Genomic DNA, 20800 nt, shown 5'->3' with positions numbered 1-20800 from the left:
TAATACTGCCCTCTATGTACAGGAATATAACTCCTATAATACTGCCCCCTATGTACAGGAATATAACTACTATAATACTGCCCCCTATGTACAAGAATATAACTACTATAATACTGCCCCCTATGTACAAGAATATAACTACTATAATACTGCCCCCTATGTACAAGAATATAACTACTATAATATAGCCCCCTATGTACAAGAATATAACTACTATAATACTGCCCCCTATGTACAAGAATATAACTACTATAATACTGCCCCCTATGTACAGGAATATAACTACTATAATACTGCCCCCTATGTACAGGAATATAACTACTATAATACTGCCCCTATGTACAAGAATATAACTACTATAATACTGCCCCCTATGTACAGGAATAGAACTACTATAATACTGCCCCCTATGTACAGGAATATAACTACTATAATACTGCCCCCTATGTACAGGAATATAACTACTATAATACTGCCCCCTATGTACAGGAATATAACTACTATAATACTGCCCCCTATGTACAAGAATATAACTACTATAATACTGCCCCCTATGTACAGGGATATAACTACTATAATACTGCCCCCTATGTACAGGAATATAACTACTATAATACTGCCCCTATGTACAAGAATATAACTACTATAATACTGCCCCCTATGTACAGGAATAGAACTACTATAATACTGCCCCCTATGTACAGGAATATAACTACTATAATACTGCCCCCTATGTACAGGAATATAACTACTATAATACTGCCCCCTATGTACAGGAATATAACTACTATAATACTGCCCCCTATGTACAGGAATATAACTCCTATAATACTGCCCCCTATGTACAAGAATATAACTACTATAATACTGCCCCCTATGTACAGGAATATAACTACTATAACACTACCCCCTATGTACAGGAATATAACTACTATAATACTGCCCCCTATGTACAAGAATATAACTACTATAATACTGCCCCCTATGTACAGGATACAATGTGTATTTTCCTCTTACCCTTCTTTGCAGATAGTGATGTCTCGGTGTTGGCGTGCACATAGTCTTCATACTTTGTCTGTAATACTGTGGCCCTCTCTTGTAGAGCCTGGGGGTCCGCTCTGTCTGGTCTCTGTGGGAGCGGGAGAGAGGGTTAAATCAGAAGTTGTGGAGAGTGAATAATAAAGCGTTTAGAATAGATTTAATAACAGTATAATGACACAGCGCGGTCTCCGGGGCAGGGGGGTAATCCTTCCAATATTAATGGTAAAAGAAGAGAAATTACACTGTAATAAAATGCTGGGAGGAGGAGGGGGGGGGGGGGGGAAGCTCACCAGACATTAACCCTTACTCTACCAAGAACTTAAAACTCTACTCATTTCCATCATTAATGTCCAACAGTCTTTTCTGATGTAATGGCTGACAACAGAGAGTAATAGATTGTATCCCCCCCTGTACAGTCTCCTCTCCCCGGGATGTAATGGCTGATAACAGAGAGTAATAGATTGTATCCCCCCCTGTACAGTCTCCTCTCCCCGGGATGTAATGGCTGATAACAGAGAGTAATAGATTGTATCCCCCCCTGTACAGTCTCCTCTCCCCGGGATGTAATGGCTGATAACAGAGAGTAATAGATTGTATCCCCCCCCCTGTACAGTCTCCTCTCCCCGGGATGTAATGGCTGATAACAGAGAGTAATAGATTGTATACCCCTGTACAGTTTCCTCTCCCCGGGATGTAATGGCTGATAACAGAGAGTAATAGATTGTATCCCCCCCTGTACAGTCTCCTCTCCCCGGGATGTAATGGCTGATAACAGAGAGTAATAGATTGTATCCCCCCCCTGTACAGTCTCCTCTCCCCGGGATGTAATGGCTGATAACAGAGAGTAATAGATTGTATCCCCCCCTGTACAGTCTCCTCTCCCCGGGATGTAATGGCTGATAACAGAGAGTAATAGATTGTATCCCCCCTGTACAGTCTCCTCTCCCCGGGATGTAATGGCTGATAACAGAGAGTAATAGATTGTATCCCCCTGTACAGTCTCCTCTCCCCGGGATGTAATGGCTGATAACAGAGAGTAATAGATTGTATCCCCCCTGTACAGTCTCCTCTCCCCGGGATGTAATGGCTGATAACAGAGAGTAATAGATTGTATCCCCCCCTGTACAGTCTCCTCTCCCCGGGATGTAATGGCTGATAACAGAGAGTAATAGATTGTATCCCCCTGTACAGTCTCCTCTCCCCGGGATGTAATGGCTGATAACAGAGAGTAATAGATTGTATCCCCCCTGTACAGTCTCCTCTCCCCGGGATGTAATGGTTGATAACAGAGAGTAATAGATTGTATCCCCCCCTGTACAGTCTCCTCTCCCCGGGATGTAATGGCTGATAACAGAGAGTAATAGATTGTATCCCCCCCTGTACAGTCTCCTCTCCCCGGGATGTAATGGCTGATAACAGAGAGTAATAGATTGTATCCCCCCCTGTACAGTCTCCTCTCCCCGGGATGTAATGGCTGATAACAGAGAGTAATAGATTGTATCCCCCCCTGTACAGTCTCCTCTCCCCGGGATGTAATGGCTGATAACAGAGAGTAATAGATTGTATCCCCCCCTGTACAGTCTCCTCTCCCCGGGATGTAATGGCTGATAACAGAGAGCAATAGATTGTATCCCCCCTGTACAGTCTCCTCTCCCCGGGATGTAATGGCTGATAACAGAGAGTAATAGATTGTATCCCCCCCTGTACAGTCTGCTCTCCCCGGGATGTAATGGCTGATAACAGAGAGTAATAGATTGTATCCCCCCCCCTGTACAGTCTCCTCTCCCCGGGATGTAATGGCTGATAACAGAGAGTAATAGATTGTATCCCCCCTGTACAGTCTCCTCTCCCCGGGATGTAATGGCTGATAACAGAGAGTAATAGATTGTATCCCCCCCCCTGTACAGTCTCCTCTCCCCGGGATGTAATGGCTGATAACAGAGAGTAATAGATTGTATCCCCCCCTGTACAGTCTCCTCTCCCCGGGATGTAATGGCTGATAACAGAGAGTAATAGATTGTATCCCCCCCTGTACAGTCTCCTCTCCCCGGGATGTAATGGCTGATAACAGAGAGTAATAGATTGTATCCCCCCCCCCTGTACAGTCTCCTCTCCCCGGGATGTAATGGCTGATAACAGAGAGTAATAGATTGTATCCCCCTGTACAGTCTCCTCTCCCCGGGATGTAATGGCTGATAACAGAGAGTAATAGATTGTATCCCCCCCTGTACAGTCTCCTCTCCCCGGGATGTAATGGCTGATAACAGAGAGTAATAGATTGTATCCCCCCCCCTGTACAGTCTCCTCTCCCCGGGATGTAATGGCTGATAACAGAGAGTAATAGATTGTATCCCCCCTGTACAGTCTCCTCTCCCCGGGATGTAATGGCTGATAACAGAGAGTAATAGATTGTATCCCCCCCTGTACAGTCTCCTCTCCCCGGGATGTAATGGCTGATAACAGAGAGTAATAGATTGTATCCCCCCCTGTACAGTCTCCTCTCCCCGGGATGTAATGGCTGATAACAGAGAGTAATAGATTGTATCCCCCCCCCCTGTACAGTCTCCTCTCCCCGGGATGTAATGGCTGATAACAGAGAGTAATAGATTGTATCCCCCTGTACAGTCTCCTCTCCCCGGGATGTAATGGCTGATAACAGAGAGTAATAGATTGTATCCCCCCTGTACAGTCTCCTCTCCCCGGGATGTGATGGCTGATAACAGAGAGTAATAGATTGTATCCCCCCCCTGTACAGTCTCCTCTCCCCGGGATGAAGTAGTCAGGATCCTGCATCTCACACTGACATTACTTCCTACAGCTGAGGGTTTGTTACAGTTGCATCCCCTGTAGATAATCTCTCTTATCCTGATACTTTGTTACGTTATCCGCCTCATAGAGGATTGTTTAGAATAGATACAACTGTAACAAACCTCCAGCTGTGGGAGTCAATGCATCAGGACGGTCTGCAATCACTGACAGCAAGCAGAGGTAGTGAGAATGTAGCGACACCAGTGGCCCCGCCCCCTGATGTGTATCCTGTAATCCGCCTGTCCCTTTAATTCCCGCTTTCACTGTAACTTTTTTCCTCATTTTTATTATTATTTTTTAATATTAATGTGCGGTGTCGTCGGCCGTCTCTCCCCAGGTGGACGCGATCCTCCGATATTAAAACTAAAGCACTTTAATAACGCAGGAAATACGGAAAAATAATCCTGCGCCCCCTCCTCCCGAGCCGCCCCTCCGTCCTGTTAACATCCCCCGATTAATGAGAAGAGGGGGGGGGGGGGGGGGGTCCGTGTGAGCACAACACTTGTTATAGTAATATTGCGGCTCCGGCCGGAGGAGGGGGATGAGCGAGCGGGAAGAGAAATCCGGATAAAGCGCTAAATAAACAGATCCCAAGCCGCCGCTCAATCCCTCCGCTGGTTACTGTTACACGGCGGGAAGAGGTGACAGCGACTGCCAGAATCCAATAAACACCTCAAACCCGGAAATTACACAGCGACTCCATCCTAAGCGAAAGATGACTCGTCTCACTGTCACAACTGCCAGGGGATTAGTGGTAATACAACAATATATTACAAAGGGAGGGGGAGGGATACAGCACCCCCCCCCACCGAGGAGTAACATCTACTACAAGACCCAACCCCAGAGCTGCACTCACTATTCTGCTGCTGGTGCAGTCACTGTGTACATACATGACATTACTTATCCTGTACTGATCCTGAGTTACATCCTGTATTATACTCCAGAGCTGCACTCACTATTCTGCTGCTGGTGCAGTCACTGTGTACATACATGACATTACTTATCCTGTACTGATCCTGAGTTACATCCTGTATTATACCCCAGAGCTGCACTCACTATTCTGCTGCTGGTGCAGTCACTGTGTACATACATGACATTACTTATCCTGTACTGATCCTGAGTTACATCCTGTATTATACCCCAGAGCTGTACTCACTATTCTGCTGCTGGAGCAGTCACTGTGTACATACATGGCATTACTTATCCTGTACTGATCCTGAGTTACATCCTGTATTATACTCCAGAGCTGCACTCACTATTCTGCTGCTGGTGCAGTCACTGTGTACATACATAACATTACTTATCCTGTACTGATCCTGAGTTACATCCTGTATTATACCCCAGAGCTGCACTCACTATTCTGCTGCTGGTGCAGTCACTGTGTACATACATGACATTACTTATCCTGTACTGATCCTGAGTTACATCCTGTATTATACTCCATAGCTGCACTCACTATTCTGCTGCTGGTGCAGTCACTGTGTACATACATGACATTACTTATCCTGTACTGATCCTGAGTTACATCCTGTATTATACCCCAGAGCTGCACTCACTATTCTGCTGCTGGTGCAGTCACTGTGTACATACATGACATTACTTATCCTGTACTGATCCTGAGTTACATCCTGTATTATACCCCAGAGCTGCACTCACTATTCTGCTGCTGGTGCAGTCACTGTGTACATACATGACATTACTTATCCTGTACTGATCCTGAGTTACATCCTGTATTATACCCCAGAGCTGCACTCACTATTCTGCTGCTGGTGCAGTCACTGTGTACATACATGACATTACTTATCCTGTACTGATCCTGAGTTACATCCTGTATTATACCCCAGAGCTGCACTCACTATTCTGCTGCTGGTGCAGTCACTGTGTACATACATGACATTACTTATCCTGTACTGATCCTGAGTTACATCCTGTATTATACCCCAGAGCTGCACTCACTATTCTGCTGCTGGTGCAGTCACTGTGTACATACATGACATTACTTATCCTGTACTGATCCTGAGTTACATCCTGTATTATACCCCAGAGCTGCACTCACTATTCTGCTGCTGGTGCAGTCACTGTGTACATACATGACATTACATATCCTGTACTGATCCTGAGTTACATCCTGTATTATACCCCAGAGCTGCACTCACTATTCTGCTGCTGGTGCAGTCACTGTGTACATACATGACATTACTTATCCTGTACTGATCCTGAGTTACATCCTGTATTATACTCCAGAGCTGCACTCACTATTCTGCTGGTGCAGTCACTGTGTACATACATGACATTACTTATCCTGTACTGATCCTGAGTTACATCCTGTATTATACCCCAGAGCTGCACTCACTATTCTGCTGCTGGTGCAGTCACTGTGTACATACATGACATTACTTATCCTGTACTGATCCTGAGTTACATCCTGTATTATACCCCAGAGCTGCACTCACTATTCTGCTGCTGGTGCAGTCACTGTGTACATACATGACATTACTTATCCTGTACTGATCCTGAGTTACATCCTGTATTATACCCCAGAGCTGCACTCACTATTCTGCTGCTGGTGCAGTCACTGTGTACATACATGACATTACTTATCCTGTACTGATCCTGAGTTACATCCTGTATTATACCCCAGAGCTGCACTCACTATTCTGCTGCTGGTGCAGTCACTGTGTACATACATGACATTACTTATCCTGTACTGATCCTGAGTTACATCCTGTATTATACCCCAGAGCTGCACTCACTATTCTGCTGCTGGTGCAGTCACTGTGTACATACATGACATTACATATCCTGTACTGATCCTGAGTTACATCCTGTATTATACCCCAGAGCTGCACTCACTATTCTGCAGGAGCAGTCACTGTATGAGTATGAAGCATCATGAATACAAACCACCATAACAAGCAGGACATTCTGGGAGAATTTAGCTTTGAAACCTGCAGACGTGTGAGTCAAGTACACCATAATATATGTACACAGTGGCATTCCAGTGTGAATGTATCAAACATATCGCTAGGTTCTGGATATGGCAACTTACTTTTCCCTGCTTTATTGACAGGAAGTCCTCCAACAGCAAGTTTGACAAGATGTCCTCCATCTTCATCTCCGAGACACTGAGGATAAAAAGACCTTGTTATAGAATATACAGCGCCCTCATAAGATGAGAAGGTCAGCAGCGGCACTGCACTCGGCAGAGTCTCCTACCAGATCTTGTGATTCACCAAAGTCTGAATGTACTCGGCCTCCGATGGCATCAGAAAGAGCAAACTGCTGCCACGAGCGCCGATCCTGGCTGTACGACCGACACGATGTATGTACTCCGCTGCGGACGCTGGAGCGCTATACTGCAAGGGGAGGAGGAGACAGTGATGTTATATAGCATCATGTACAGCGTGCAAGGAGGATGTATATACAGAGTGTTCTCATCTACAGGGGGAAGTATTATAGCAGTTATATTCCTGTACATAGGGGGCAGTATTATAGTAGTTATATTCCTGTACATAGGGAGCAGTATTATAGTAGTTATATTCCTGTACATAGGGGCAGTATTATAGCAGTTATATTCTTGTACATAGGGGGCAGTATTATAGCAGTTATATTCTTGTACATAGGGGGCAGTATTATAGTAGTTATATTCTTGTACATAGGGGGCAGTATTATAGTAGTTATATTCTTGTACATAGGGGGCAGTATTATAGTAGTTATATTCTTGTACATAGAGGGCAGTATTATAGTAGTTATATTCTTGTACATAGGGGGCAGTATTATAGTAGTTATATTCTTGTACATAGGGGGCAGTATTATAGTAGTTATATTCTTGTACATAGGGGGCAGTATTATAGTAGTTATATTCCTGTACATAGGGGGCAGTATTATAGTAGTTATATTCTTGTACATAGGGGGCAGTATTATAGTAGTTATATTCTTGTACATAGGGGCAGTATTATAGTAGTTATATTCTTGTACCTAGGAGGAAGTATTATAGTAGTTATATTCCTGTACATAGGAGGCAGTATTATAGTAGTTATATTCTTGTACATAGGGGGCAGTATAATAGTAGTTATATTCTTGTACATAGGGGGCAGTATTATAGTAGTTATATTCCTGTACATAGGGGGCAGTATTATAGTAGTTATATTCCTGTACATAGGGGGCAGTATTATAGTAGTTATATTCCTGTACATAGGGGGCAGTATTATAGTAGTTATATTCTTGTACATAGGGGGCAGTATTATAGTAGTTATATTCTTGTACATAGGGGCAGTATTATAGTAGTTATATTCTTGTACCTAGGAGGAAGTATTATAGTAGTTATATTCCTGTACATAGGAGGCAGTATTATAGTAGTTATATTCTTGTACATAGGGGCAGTATTATAGTAGTTATATTCTTGTACATAGAGGGCAGTATTATAGTAGTTATATTCCTGTACATAGGAGGTAGTATTATAGTAGTTATATTCTTGTACATAGGAGGCAGTATTATAGTAGTTATATTCCTGTACATAGGGGGCAGTATTATAGTAGTTATATTCCTGTACATAGGGGGCAGTATTATAGTAGTTATATTCCTGTACATAGGGGGCAGTATTATAGTAGTTATATTCTTGTACATAGGGGGCAGTATTATAGTAGTTATATTCCTGTACATAGGGGGCAGTATTATAGTAGTTATATTCCTGTACATAGGGGGCAGTATTATAGTAGTTATATTCCTGTACATAGGGGGCAGTATTATAGTAGTTATATTCCTGTACATAGGGGGCAGTATTATAGTATATACTTGTACATAGGGGGCAGTATTATAGTAGTTATATTCTTGTACGTAGGGGGCAGTATTACACTGATGTACTATATCCAGGGTTATATTTCTCTACCCCCTGTAGCAGAGCAGTGATTATGTGGTAGACATCTCATCAGTGTAATATCTCTCTCAGTGAGGCTGTGGTAGTAGATGTGGAGTGAGACACAGACAGACATATTTCAGCCTCCGCTCTATAACTCGCGGCCTCCTGACAGGGAGAGATGTGTGTGCAGTAAATGACGTATTGTTGGGATGAATTCTTGGAGCCCTAATTACCCCACATATAACAGCCCCGGCCTCTCCCGGCAGCCCATGAGGGATACATCAGATGCGGAGAAGAAGGATGTGCTCAGATGTGGCTGTCAGGGGAACGCCGCGCTCTGACATGTGAAGACAAAATGCATGCTAGATGTGGAGCTAATGGGCCCCATCTCCAGAGAAGCTGTCCTCCGCCGCGCTCCTCTCACCCCGCTCCCTGTCTCATCGTTAGCCGCTTGCATCTATTCTCAGAGACACCGCTGAGGAGACGGATAGGTAGGTGACACCGGGCAAGCTCAGCAATCTCCCGCTGCCGCTTGATGAGTGAGTAGGGGCAGGAGCGGGCGGCTATGCTGCCCAGGTGCTTGTGTATGGATACAGGCAGGAACACGCTCACCTGCCAGCCCCAATTTATACTCCATCCATCCTGCAGGATACACCGACGCTTTGCTACAAGCAATGGTGCTACTCAGACAATAGGATGGGTCACAGCAGCACAGAGTGTTTCAGAGTGTGATCCTGAGGAATGGTGGCAAATGTGCAATGATGTGATAGTAGGGGGCATAGAGAAAGCCGTCTGAGCAGCACAGAGTATTTAGGAAAGGATAAAGTGAAAAACGAAACCTCATAACCTACCTGCCGCAGAGGGCAAGGGGGAACTTACCTGTACAATCCATGTGACTTGGGGGAGATCCAGACCCCGAGCAGCAACATCCTGCAAGAAAGAAAATGAAGGTAAAAATCTTTTATGTCATACATAAAGACAAGGGGAGAGCCGCGCCGAGGCCGCCTGGACACGGGCGCAGAGCCGCGCCGAGGCCGCCTGGACACGGGCGCAGAGCCGCGCCGAGGCCGCCTGGACACGGGCGCAGAGCCGCGCCGAGGCCGCCTGGACACGGGCGCAGAGCCGCGCCGAGGCCGCCTGGACACGGGCGCAGAGCCGCGCCGAGGCCGCCTGGACACGGGCGCAGAGCCGCGCCGAGGCCGCCTGGACACGGGCGCAGAGCCGCGCCGAGGCCGCCTGGACACGGGCGCAGAGCCGCGCCGAGGCCGCCTGGACACGGGCGCAGAGCCGCGCCGAGGCCGCCTGGACACGGGCGCAGAGCCGCGCCGAGGCCGCCTGGACACGGGCGCAGAGCCGCGCCGAGGCCGCCTGGACACGGGCGCAGAGCCGCGCCGAGGCCGCCTGGACACGGGCGCAGAGCCGCGCCGAGGCCGCCTGGACACGGGCGCAGAGCCGCGCCGAGGCCGCCTGGACACGGGCGCAGAGCCGCGCCGAGGCCGCCTGGACACGGGCGCAGAGCCGCGCCGAGGCCGCCTGGACACGGGCGCAGAGCCGCGCCGAGGCCGCCTGGACACGGGCGCAGAGCCGCGCCGAGGCCGCCTGGACACGGGCGCAGAGCCGCGCCGAGGCCGCCTGGACACGGGCGCAGAGCCGCGCCGAGGCCGCCTGGACACGGGCGCAGAGCCGCGCCGAGGCCGCCTGGACACGGGCGCAGAGCCGCGCCGAGGCCGCCTGGACACGGGCGCAGAGCCGCGCTGAGGCCCAGAGCTCGGATACAGTGCTACACTGTAGTAAAATGACTGAAGGTGAATGTCAACATGTGCACGAAGGACAGCCTCACGGTTATTGAAGCCATTGCTGCGTGGGATGAAGCTGACTCTGCTCCAATGTAATCCCAGACTGCAGCAGAATTTAGTGCGTCCACCTTGCCCGTTCCTGGCGCTGTGCCTACCTACAGCTCATCTTCACCGTGGCATGAAAGAAGGGAGAGGATACGGGGGGAGCAAAAAGGTCATTTAGAAAATGTTTTGCTGTTTACTCAGCCACGTTAACTCGTGTTGCCATATTCTGGTGGCTCCAGCCAAGAGTCCGGGCTCCCGTGCGCCGCTCTGCCTGACTTTATTACTCAGCCCAATCTGTCGGCGGAGCGGCGGGGGATCCACCCCTGCTGAGGCCTCTCTGTGCTCGGCAATAATGACTTTTGGCAGGACGGAAAGGGCGGGACGGCTGCCTCCATTGCTCTGGCTGAGACGTTCCCCCTGCTAGCTGCCATACTGGGTGCGCTTCCATGCTAAATAAATGAGTCATTTTAATCCGGCTGACAGGCGGGCACCTGAGCAAGCTGATACCCATCTGTGCCATCCAGATCGACAGAGGAAGCTCAAGCAAGCAGAACTAAGCCTGCGCTACAGCCGTCACATCATCCCTTTACCAGGTGCACCACTTCAGGCAGTCAACATACCTGTCCCATCACGGGCCGCGGCACTGAAGTGGTTAACGAGCTCCGCCTCCTCGTGGATAAGCCGTTTTCGGCACTAATTACTCTAGATGGCTGTAATTTACAAGTTGGCGGTGGGTCGGACGCTCCGTGCTTCACACGTTTTCCGATCAACAGCTGCCACGATTAGGTAGCTAATTGCGCTGCCTTCTGTAGCGTGCAGCAGGCTGGCGGGCCGGACCACCGCCATCACAAAATATCGTGCCAGAGCCGCAAAGAGGGGATATTAAAGGCAGCCGTCTCCTGCCAGTGGAGGGGACATGAAGGGCATACAAGCCCGGGAAGGAGGCAGTGCTATCTGACAGCCGCCACCAAGGTCTATGCAAGGTCCGGACGTACAGCACATGCAGGGCCGCTCCCTAGTCTTTAGGCTGCGCGGCCGGGGCGCACTGCACATTTACTGGTAGCAGCGCTAGATATTATATGCAAGTTTGACATAGTAATAATAAGGGTAACAAGGGGGTGCTGGGGGGTCACATGCAGGAGGTGCACCATATTACTGTAGCATAAGTGTATATTACACATCGGCAGATGGACCCAGAATGACACCACAATAACATGTCTACTCACCGTACACAGCAGGACCCCTGCCCGGGCAGCAGAGAACTGCTGGAAAACCTCCGTCCGGTCCTGTAATTAAGAATACAGAGAGTTTAGGGGGTCTCCTTTGGGGCATTTACTTGGGAGGTCTGATATGTGGGATGTATTGATTCACTGGATCTAGTCTTGGGTAAGCATTACCTGAGGGGGCCCAGATCGTGGGGGCCACCCTAGCTAAGAGGGCCTGATTTTGGGGCTGTGGTAGATTAGGGGGCCTGGTTTGGGATCTTTAGTAGTATTTGGGGTCTGTATTTGTTCTGGACGTCTTGTCTAGCCTCTGTAGTGGTTTTATGGTTTTAGTATTGGGTCTGTGATAGGGAGAGGGGGGGTCAATGTGACTAATAACGTCACATTACATTTGGCAGCAAAGGGGTGAAAGAAATCCCCTCTTGTGTTTAGGGGCAGCAGTGCACAGCAGACTTGGTGCAGCACCTCCTGCTGGGAAGATTAAAGGGATCCGGTTACTGGGATGATTTGTGCCTTTGTAATAAGCCAGCATTGTCCTCCGCACTTACAGAGGGGGTTCTTAAAATAACAGGGGAGCAGGGAGGATGCTATTAATTTGTTTCCAATGCGAGATGGAGTGCCGCCATCTGGGAGTCCCTGTTTAGTTCCATCAAAGCTCCTAATGTGAGGACATCAGGAACTAATTGCCCCCCATGACTTGCCCTCCCTGGGAGGCGGCCAACGAGGCGGAGAGCAGCTGGCCAGGAGAGGATTAGTCCAAATAAAGACCCTCAGGTGGCGGCGAGGATGGAGGCGGCTGCACATTTCCAGCACAGAACCGGCTGCTAATGTGACACTTATTGTGCCCGAGCGAGGAGGTCAGGCGGCTGCCGCAACAGCTCACTAGTTGTGTGCACTACATGGCAAATTTATAAAACTGCAACACTTATTGACACTGAACTTGAGGATAGGCACGGGGAGGACACGGCGGCCCAGGGCGGGCAGGGTCACACGGCGGCCCGGGGCGGGCAGGGGCACACGGCGGCCCGGGGCGGGCAGGGGCACACGGCGGCCCGGGGCGGGCAGGGGCACACGGCGGCCCGGGGCGGGCAGGGGCACACGGCGGCCCGGGGCGGGCAGGGTCACACGGCGGCCCGGGGCGGGCAGGGTCACACGGCGGCCCGGGGCGGGCAGGGTCACACGGCGGCCCGGGGCGGGCAGGGTCACACGGCGGCCCGGGGCGGGCAGGGTCACACGGCGGCCCGGGGCGGGCAGGGTCACACGGCGGCCCGGGGCGGGCAGGGTCACACGGCGGACCGGGAGGATACTGACCTCTTGCTCCATGTTCCCATGTAGCCGCAGGAACGCGGCCTCATCTTTGTGGGCGTTCTGCAGAGGGAGGACATTGCTGAGCAGCGTGTGGTGGAACTCCACCAGCTCACAGCTCGGGAAGAAGACGATCATCTTAGGTTTTGGATCACACTGGAATAAAACAACAGAGAATTCAGTGAGGGCATTCCCTAAAACACAGTGAACCCCCCTGCCCCCTTATATCCATGTATATAGTAGATTTCAGAAACCCAGTATTAGGGATACTGCTACTATGGTGAAAGAGCAACAAGGCTACTGCAACTTCAACATGATAAACCAGGGACATTACTCACAGATCCAGACACCGGGACGGTGGGATCTTCTTAATTTATCCTTAATCCTTCTAATATCAACTTTTATAAGTCTGCTAAAAAGCCCCTGGGGCATCTCCCAGAGCCAGTCTGTGCTGCACTTTCAGGGGCTGCTACACTGTGCAGGAGCACTTCCTCCCATTAGGGAGAGGGACGTGTGTAACCGCCTGTGAAACACAGAGCAATGGTACGGCCCCAGTAGCCTTTATGGCTAATTAGCATAATTGTAATAGTTGAGGACATGGATAACAAATACATCTGATAATCACAGTCCCGGTGCCTGGATCTATGAGTAATGTCCCTGGTTTATAAGGATGGGTTCTGATGGGAGATTTCCTTTACAATGATCTCCTCAAAGTGTTACTGCCCCCTATAGGTTGCACAATGAAATGACATCACACTATCCTGACCAATGGGATAAGCATCTGATGTCCCCTCACCTTCCACTTCCCCAGTATAAAGGCGGACAGCGTGACCAGCTTCAGCTTACTGGGGACCACCGCCGTGTGCTGCCGCAGCTTCTCCGGCATAGCGAAGCCCCCCGCATCCTCCTGCCCCACCATCGCTTGTACTGGGGTGTGTCTGCGACTGTTACCATCTTCTGTCACTGTCACATTGATGGGATTCTGTAAACTGATGTCAGCCAAACGCACCACACCTGAGGGGGAGGAAGTATCACACAGGATAGGATTAGATACACAGCTCAGCAGACAGTATCACACAGGATGGAATTAGATACACAGCTCAGCAGACAGTATCACACAGGATAGGATTAGATACACAGCTCAGCAGACAGTATCACACAGGATGGGATTAGATACACAGCTCAGCAGACAGTATCACACAGGATGGGATTAGATACACAGCTCAGCAGACAGTATCACACAGGATAGGATTAGATACACAGCTCAGCAGGCAGTATCACACAGGATGGAATTAGATACACAGCTCAGCAGGGAGTATCACACAGGATGGGATTAGATACACAGCTCAGCAGACAGTATCACACAGGATGGGATTAGATACACAGCTCAGCAGACAGTATCACACAGGATGGGATTAGATACACAGCTCAGCAGACAGTATCACACAGGATAGGATTAGATACACAGTTTAGCAGACAGTATCATACAGGATAGGATTAGATACACAGCTCAGCAGGCAGTATCACACAGGATAGGATTAGATACACAGCTCAGCGGTCAGTATCACACATGATAGGATTAGATACACAGCTCAGCAGACAGTATCACACAGGATAGGATTAGATACACAGCTCTGCAGACAGTATCACACAGGATAGGATTAGATACACAGCTCTGCAGACAGTATCACACAGGATAGGATTAGATACACAGCTCAGCAGAAAGTATCACACAGGATAGGATTAGATACACAGCTCAGCAGAAAGTATCATGCAGGATGAGATTAGATACACCAGTAGTGTAACATGATAGGATGGGGGTTGTAGTAGTCGGAGGTGATGATACCTTGGGTCAGTGTAGCAGACAGTAAGACGTTCTGCCTCTCCTCGCTCTGGGAGTTCAGTGCATTCAGGATTGCTGTGACGTCCTTCTCAAATCCCAGATCCAGAATCCTATAAACCGTACAAGAATATTTCAGGAGGAAAATCCCAGAAATCTTCAATATCTAATCAATCAATATCTAGTCCATGTCCCCCTGGGGGGGTCAGCATGTAGCCTGCGCTTACCTGTCCGCCTCGTCTACTATGAGCCAGCGCGTGCGAGTGAAGTGGATGCTCTTAGTGGACTTGATGTGATCGACCAGTCGCCCCGGAGTGGAGATCAGGATATTAATGCCCTTACGTAACCTACACAGAGGAGACAATGCAAATAGTGAAGAAATAAATCACCATCTAGAAGTCAAGAAACACGGATCACCCAAAAATACAACCAAAATACCTGGCCTTCTCAGACTTCCTCTTCTCTCCTCCCATCAATACTCCGGGCACGATCCATGTGAAAGGCTGAAAATCAAAGAGTATCAAACAGTAGAATAGTGAGTGCAGCTCTGGAGTATAATACAGGATGTAACTCAGGATCAGTACAGGATAAGTAATGTCATGTATATACACAGTGACTGCACCAGCAGCAGAATAGTGAGTGCAGCTCTAGGGTATAATACAGGATGTAACGCAGGATCAGTACAGGATAAGTAATGTCATGTATGTACACAGTGACTGCACCAGCAGCAGAATAGTGAGTGCAGCTCTGGGGTATAATACAAGATGTAACTCAGGATCAGTACAGGATAAGTAATGTCATGTATGTACACAGTGACTGCACCAGCAGCAGAATAGTGAGTGCAGCTCTGGAGTATAATACAGGATGTAACTCAGGATCAGTACAGGATAAGTAATGTCATGTATGTACACAGCGACTGCACCAGCAGCAGAATAGTGAGTGCATCTCTGGAGTATAATACAGGATGTAACTCAGGATCAGTACAGGATAAGTAATGTCATGTATGTACACAGTGACTGCACCAGCAGCAGAATAGTGAGTGCAGCTCTGGGGTATAATACAGGATGTAACTCAGGATCAGTACAGGATAAGTAATGTCATGTATGTACACAGTGACTGCACCAGCAGCAGAATAGTGAGTGCAACTCTGGAGTATAATACAGGATGTAACTCAGGATCAGTACAGGATAAGTAATGTCATGTATGTACACAGTGACTGCACCAGCAGCAGAATAGTGAGTGCAGCTCTGGGGTATAATACAGGATGTAACTCAGGATCAGTACAGGATAAGTAATGTCATGTATGTACAGTGACTGCACCAGCAGCAGAATAGTGAATGCAGCTCTGGGGTATAATACAGGATAAGTAATTACTGACCTTCAGCAGCTTCTGTATGGTGGTGAAGCTCTGCAGGGCCAGCTGTGGGGAGGAGGAAGATGATGATATAGATGATGTATGAGGTCATATATTATGTGAGTATCCTCTCTTAGTATTTGGGGTTTCTCACCTCTCTTGTTGGGACCAGTATTAGGGCATAGGGGCCGTCGCTGCGCTGTTGGGATGAGAAATGTGAAGCATTAAGCAGACAGTCGCACAGTGCAGACTTACAGACTGTGAAACTACAACTCTCATCATGCTCAGGCTGTCAGTCAGATGCAGAGGTTAGTTGCCCCACACATTACGGCAGTACGACGCTAAGAAGGAAACATTGTGTTACCTGGATTTTTGGGGTGGCTCCTTGTAGTCCTTGCACTAGGGGGACCCCGTAAGCCAAGGTCTTACCTGCAGAGAGGATTTGAGACACAGTTACCACTGACCTCTAGAAAACACATACAGAAGGGGGGGATGGTAGACCCTGCCCAAACACAGGAGGGGAAGCCATCACTGCTACTTCAGAACCTACCGGATCCAGTCTGGGAGCGGACCATGGCGTCTCTTCCGGACAGGAGGGCGGGGATGGTCAGCTTCTGGACACTGCCGCGATAAATACAGGACATCATTACTGACCCTATAGAGACCTTATACATTCATGTACCAGCCAGTCATACAGAAGCCCCCTCACACATATAGAAATATCCCACGGCCCCCTGCACTGCCCCAGGGGAAAGGAACACTCAGCCGAGGAATGCAAGTGTCCTCCAGGAGACTCCTCTGCCCCTCGTCAGACTCCCACCACTACTCCTGGACACAGCGCCACATTCTATGTTGCCATCGGTTTCCCCGGATATTCCAGAATGTGAGCGGCTGCTGTAACGTCACATAATCACCTGGTCATGGTGCTGATCTCCAGGACATTTGTCAGCGTGGCCACCTGATGGGAGAAAACCAACAGGTAACTAACACAGAACTAAGGGAACAATCTCAGCTCTGCTACATACCAATCCCTTTCCTTACCAGATGTGGATGAAGTCCAAGCTCAGAGAAGGAATCCGAGGAGAAGACTTTTTCCTGCAGCTGCTGAACGTCTGATCTGTAGAGGGAGAAGCCATTACTGTATTTATAGGTTTCATGATGGGGGATAGGACAAGTTATTCCCCATGTTAATTGTGGTTCAAGAACAGAATACTAGAACTACAGTGCAGACTGACACAGGGCCAGACTACTAGAACTACAGTGCAGACTGACACAGGGCCAGAATACTAGAACTACAGTGCAGACTGACACAGGGCCAGACTACTAGAACTACAGTGCAGACTGACACAGGGCCAGAATACTAGAACTACAGTGCAGACTGACACAGGGCCAGAATACTAGAACTACAGTGCAGACTGACACAGGGCCAGAATACTAGAACTACAGTGCAGACTGACACAGGGCCAGACTACTAGAACTACAGTGCAGACTGACACAGGGCCAGAATACTAGAACTACAGTGCAGACTGACACAGGGCCAGAATACTAGAACTACAGTGCAGACTGACACAGGGCCAGACTACTAGAACTACAGTGCAGACTGACACAGGGCCAGAATACTAGAACTACAGTGCAGACTGACACAGGGCCAGAATACTAGAACTACAGTGCAGACTGACACAGGGCCAGAATACTAGAACTACAGTGCAGACTGACACAGGGCCAGACTACTAGAACTACAGTGCAGACTGACACAGGGCCAGACTACTAGAACTACAGTGCAGACTGACACAGGGCCAGAATACTAGAACTACAGTGCAGACTGACACAGGGCCAGAATACTAGAACTACAGTGCAGACTGACACAGGGCCAGAATACTAGAACTACAGTGCAGACTGACACAGGGCCAGAATACTAGAACTACAGTGCAGACTGACACAGGGCCAGAATACTAGAACTACAGTGCAGACTGACACAGGGCCAGAACACTAGAACTACAGTGCAGACTGACACAGGGCCAGAACACTAGAACTACAGTGCAGACTGACACAGGGCCAGAATACTAGAACTACAGTGCAGACTGACACAGGGCCAGAACACTAGAACTACAGTGCAGACTGACACAGGGCCAGAATACTAGAACTACAGTGCAGACTGACACAGGGCCAGAATACTAGAACTACAGTGCAGACTGACACAGGGCCAGAATACTAGAACTACAGTGCAGACTGACACAGGGCCAGACTACTAGAACTACAGTGCAGACTGACACAGGGCCAGAATACTAGAACTACAGTGCAGACTGACACAGGGCCAGAATACTAGAACTACAGTGCAGACTGACACAGGGCCAGACTACTAGAACTACAGTGCAGACTGACACAGGGCCAGACTACTAGAACTACAGTGCAGACTGACACAGGGCCAGAATACTAGAACTACAGTGCAGACTGACACAGGGCCAGAACACTAGAACTACAGTGCAGACTGACACAGGGCCAGAATACTAGAACTACAGTGCAGACTGACACAGGGCCAGAATACTAGAACTACAGTGCAGACTGACACAGGGACAGAATACTAGAACTACAGTGCAGACTGACACAGGGCCAGACTACTAGAACTACAGTGCAGACTGACACAGGGCCAGAATACTAGAACTACAGTGCAGACTGACACAGGGCCAGAATACTAGAACTACAGTGCAGACTGACACAGGGCCAGACTACTAGAACTACAGTGCAGACTGACACAGGGCCAGAATACTAGAACTACAGTGCAGACTGACACAGGGCCAGAATACTAGAACTACAGTGCAGACTGACACAGGGCCAGAATACTAGAACTACAGTGCAGACTGACACAGGGACAGACTACTAGAACTACAGTGCAGACTGACACAGGGCCAGAATACTAGAACTACAGTGCAGACTGACACAGGGCCAGAATACTAGAACTACAGTGCAGACTGACACAGGGCCAGAATACTAGAACTACAGTGCAGACTGACACAGGGCCAGAATACTAGAACTACAGTGCAGACTGACACAGGGCCAGAATACTAGAACTACAGTGCAGACTGACACAGGGCCAGAATACTAGAACTACAGTGCAGACTGACACAGGGCCAGAATACTAGAACTACAGTGCAGACTGACACAGGGCCAGAATACTAGAACTACAGTGCAGACTGTCACAGGGTCAGAATACTAGAACTACAGTGCAGACTGACACAGGGCCAGAATACTAGAACTACAGTGCAGACTGACACAGGGACAGAATACTAGAACTACAGTGCAGACTGACACAGGGACAGAATACTAGAACTACAGTGCAGACTGACACAGGGCCAGAATACTAGAACTACAGTGCAGACTGACACAGGGCCAGAATACTAGAACTACAGTGCAGACTGACACAGGGCCAGAATACTAGAACTACAGTGCAGACTGACACAGGGCCAGAATACTAGAACTACAGTGCAGACTGACACAGGGCCAGAATACTAGAACTACAGTGCAGACTGACACAGGGCCAGACTACTAGAACTACAGTGCAGACTGACACAGGGCCAGACTACTAGAACTACAGTGCAGACTGACACAGGGCCAGAATACTAGAACTACAGTGCAGACTGACACAGGGACATAATACTAGAACTACAGTGCAGACTGACACAGGGCCAGACTACTAGAACTACAGTGCAGACTGACACAGGGCCAGAATACTAGAACTACAGTGCAGACTGACACAGGGCCAGAATACTAGAACTACAGTGCAGACTGACACAGGGCCAGACTACTAGAACTACAGTGCAGACTGACACAGGGCCAGACTACTAGAACTACAGTGCAGACTGACACAGGGCCAGACTACTAGAACTACAGTGCAGACTGACACAGGGACAGAATACTAGAACTACAGTGCAGACTGACACAGGGACATAATACTAGAACTACAGTGCAGACTGACACAGGGACAGAATACTAGAACTACAGTGCAGACTGACACAGGGCCAGAATACTAGAACTACAGTGCAGACTGACACAGGGCCAGAATACTAGAACTACAGTGCAGACTGACACAGGGCCAGAACACTAGAACTACAGTGCAGACTGACACAGGGCCAGAATACTAGAACTACAGTGCAGACTGACACAGGGCCAGACTACTAGAACTACAGTGCAGACTGACACAGGGCCAGACTACTAGAACTACAGTGCAGACTGACACAGGGCCAGAATACTAGAACTACAGTGCAGACTGACACAGGGCCAGAATACTAGAACTACAGTGCAGACTGACACAGGGCCAGAATACTAGAACTACAGTGCAGACTGACACAGGGCCAGAATACTAGAACTACAGTGCAGACTGACACAGGGCCAGAATACTAGAACTACAGTGCAGACTGACACAGGGCCAGAATACTAGAACTACAGTGCAGACTGACACAGGGCCAGAATACTAGAACTACAGTGCAGACTGACACAGGGCCAGAATACTAGAACTACAGTGCAGACTGACAC

General features: G+C 48.7%; 1 protein-coding gene across 5 annotated transcripts in view; it reads right to left on the bottom strand.

The window, feature by feature from the left end:
• Positions 1-20800, bottom strand: part of DDX31 (DEAD-box helicase 31) — a 41213-nt gene that overhangs the window by 10726 nt on the left and 9687 nt on the right. For all 5 annotated transcript variants that reach the window (XM_072125535.1, XM_072125536.1, XM_072125537.1 and 2 more), the window contains 16 exons: positions 17312-17387; positions 17185-17228; positions 16821-16891; positions 16635-16699; positions 16425-16469; positions 16295-16336; positions 15355-15419; positions 15144-15263; positions 14923-15029; positions 13873-14090; positions 13083-13232; positions 11775-11834; positions 9587-9637; positions 7066-7205; positions 6899-6974; positions 1018-1129 (listed from right to left, as the gene is read on the bottom strand). In XM_072125535.1, the coding sequence (XP_071981636.1) occupies positions 1018-1129; positions 6899-6974; positions 7066-7205; positions 9587-9637; positions 11775-11834; positions 13083-13232; positions 13873-14090; positions 14923-15029; positions 15144-15263; positions 15355-15419; positions 16295-16336; positions 16425-16469; positions 16635-16699; positions 16821-16891; positions 17185-17228; positions 17312-17387 (1442 nt within the window). The remainder of the gene's footprint in view (positions 1-1017; positions 1130-6898; positions 6975-7065; positions 7206-9586; positions 9638-11774; positions 11835-13082; positions 13233-13872; positions 14091-14922; positions 15030-15143; positions 15264-15354; positions 15420-16294; positions 16337-16424; positions 16470-16634; positions 16700-16820; positions 16892-17184; positions 17229-17311; positions 17388-20800) is intronic.

This window comes from Engystomops pustulosus, chromosome 9 (genome assembly GCF_040894005.1).
Source record: "Engystomops pustulosus chromosome 9, aEngPut4.maternal, whole genome shotgun sequence".
NCBI classification, from domain to species: Eukaryota; Metazoa; Chordata; class Amphibia; order Anura; family Leptodactylidae; genus Engystomops; species Engystomops pustulosus.
This window is presented reverse-complemented; position numbering and strand designations above follow the sequence as displayed.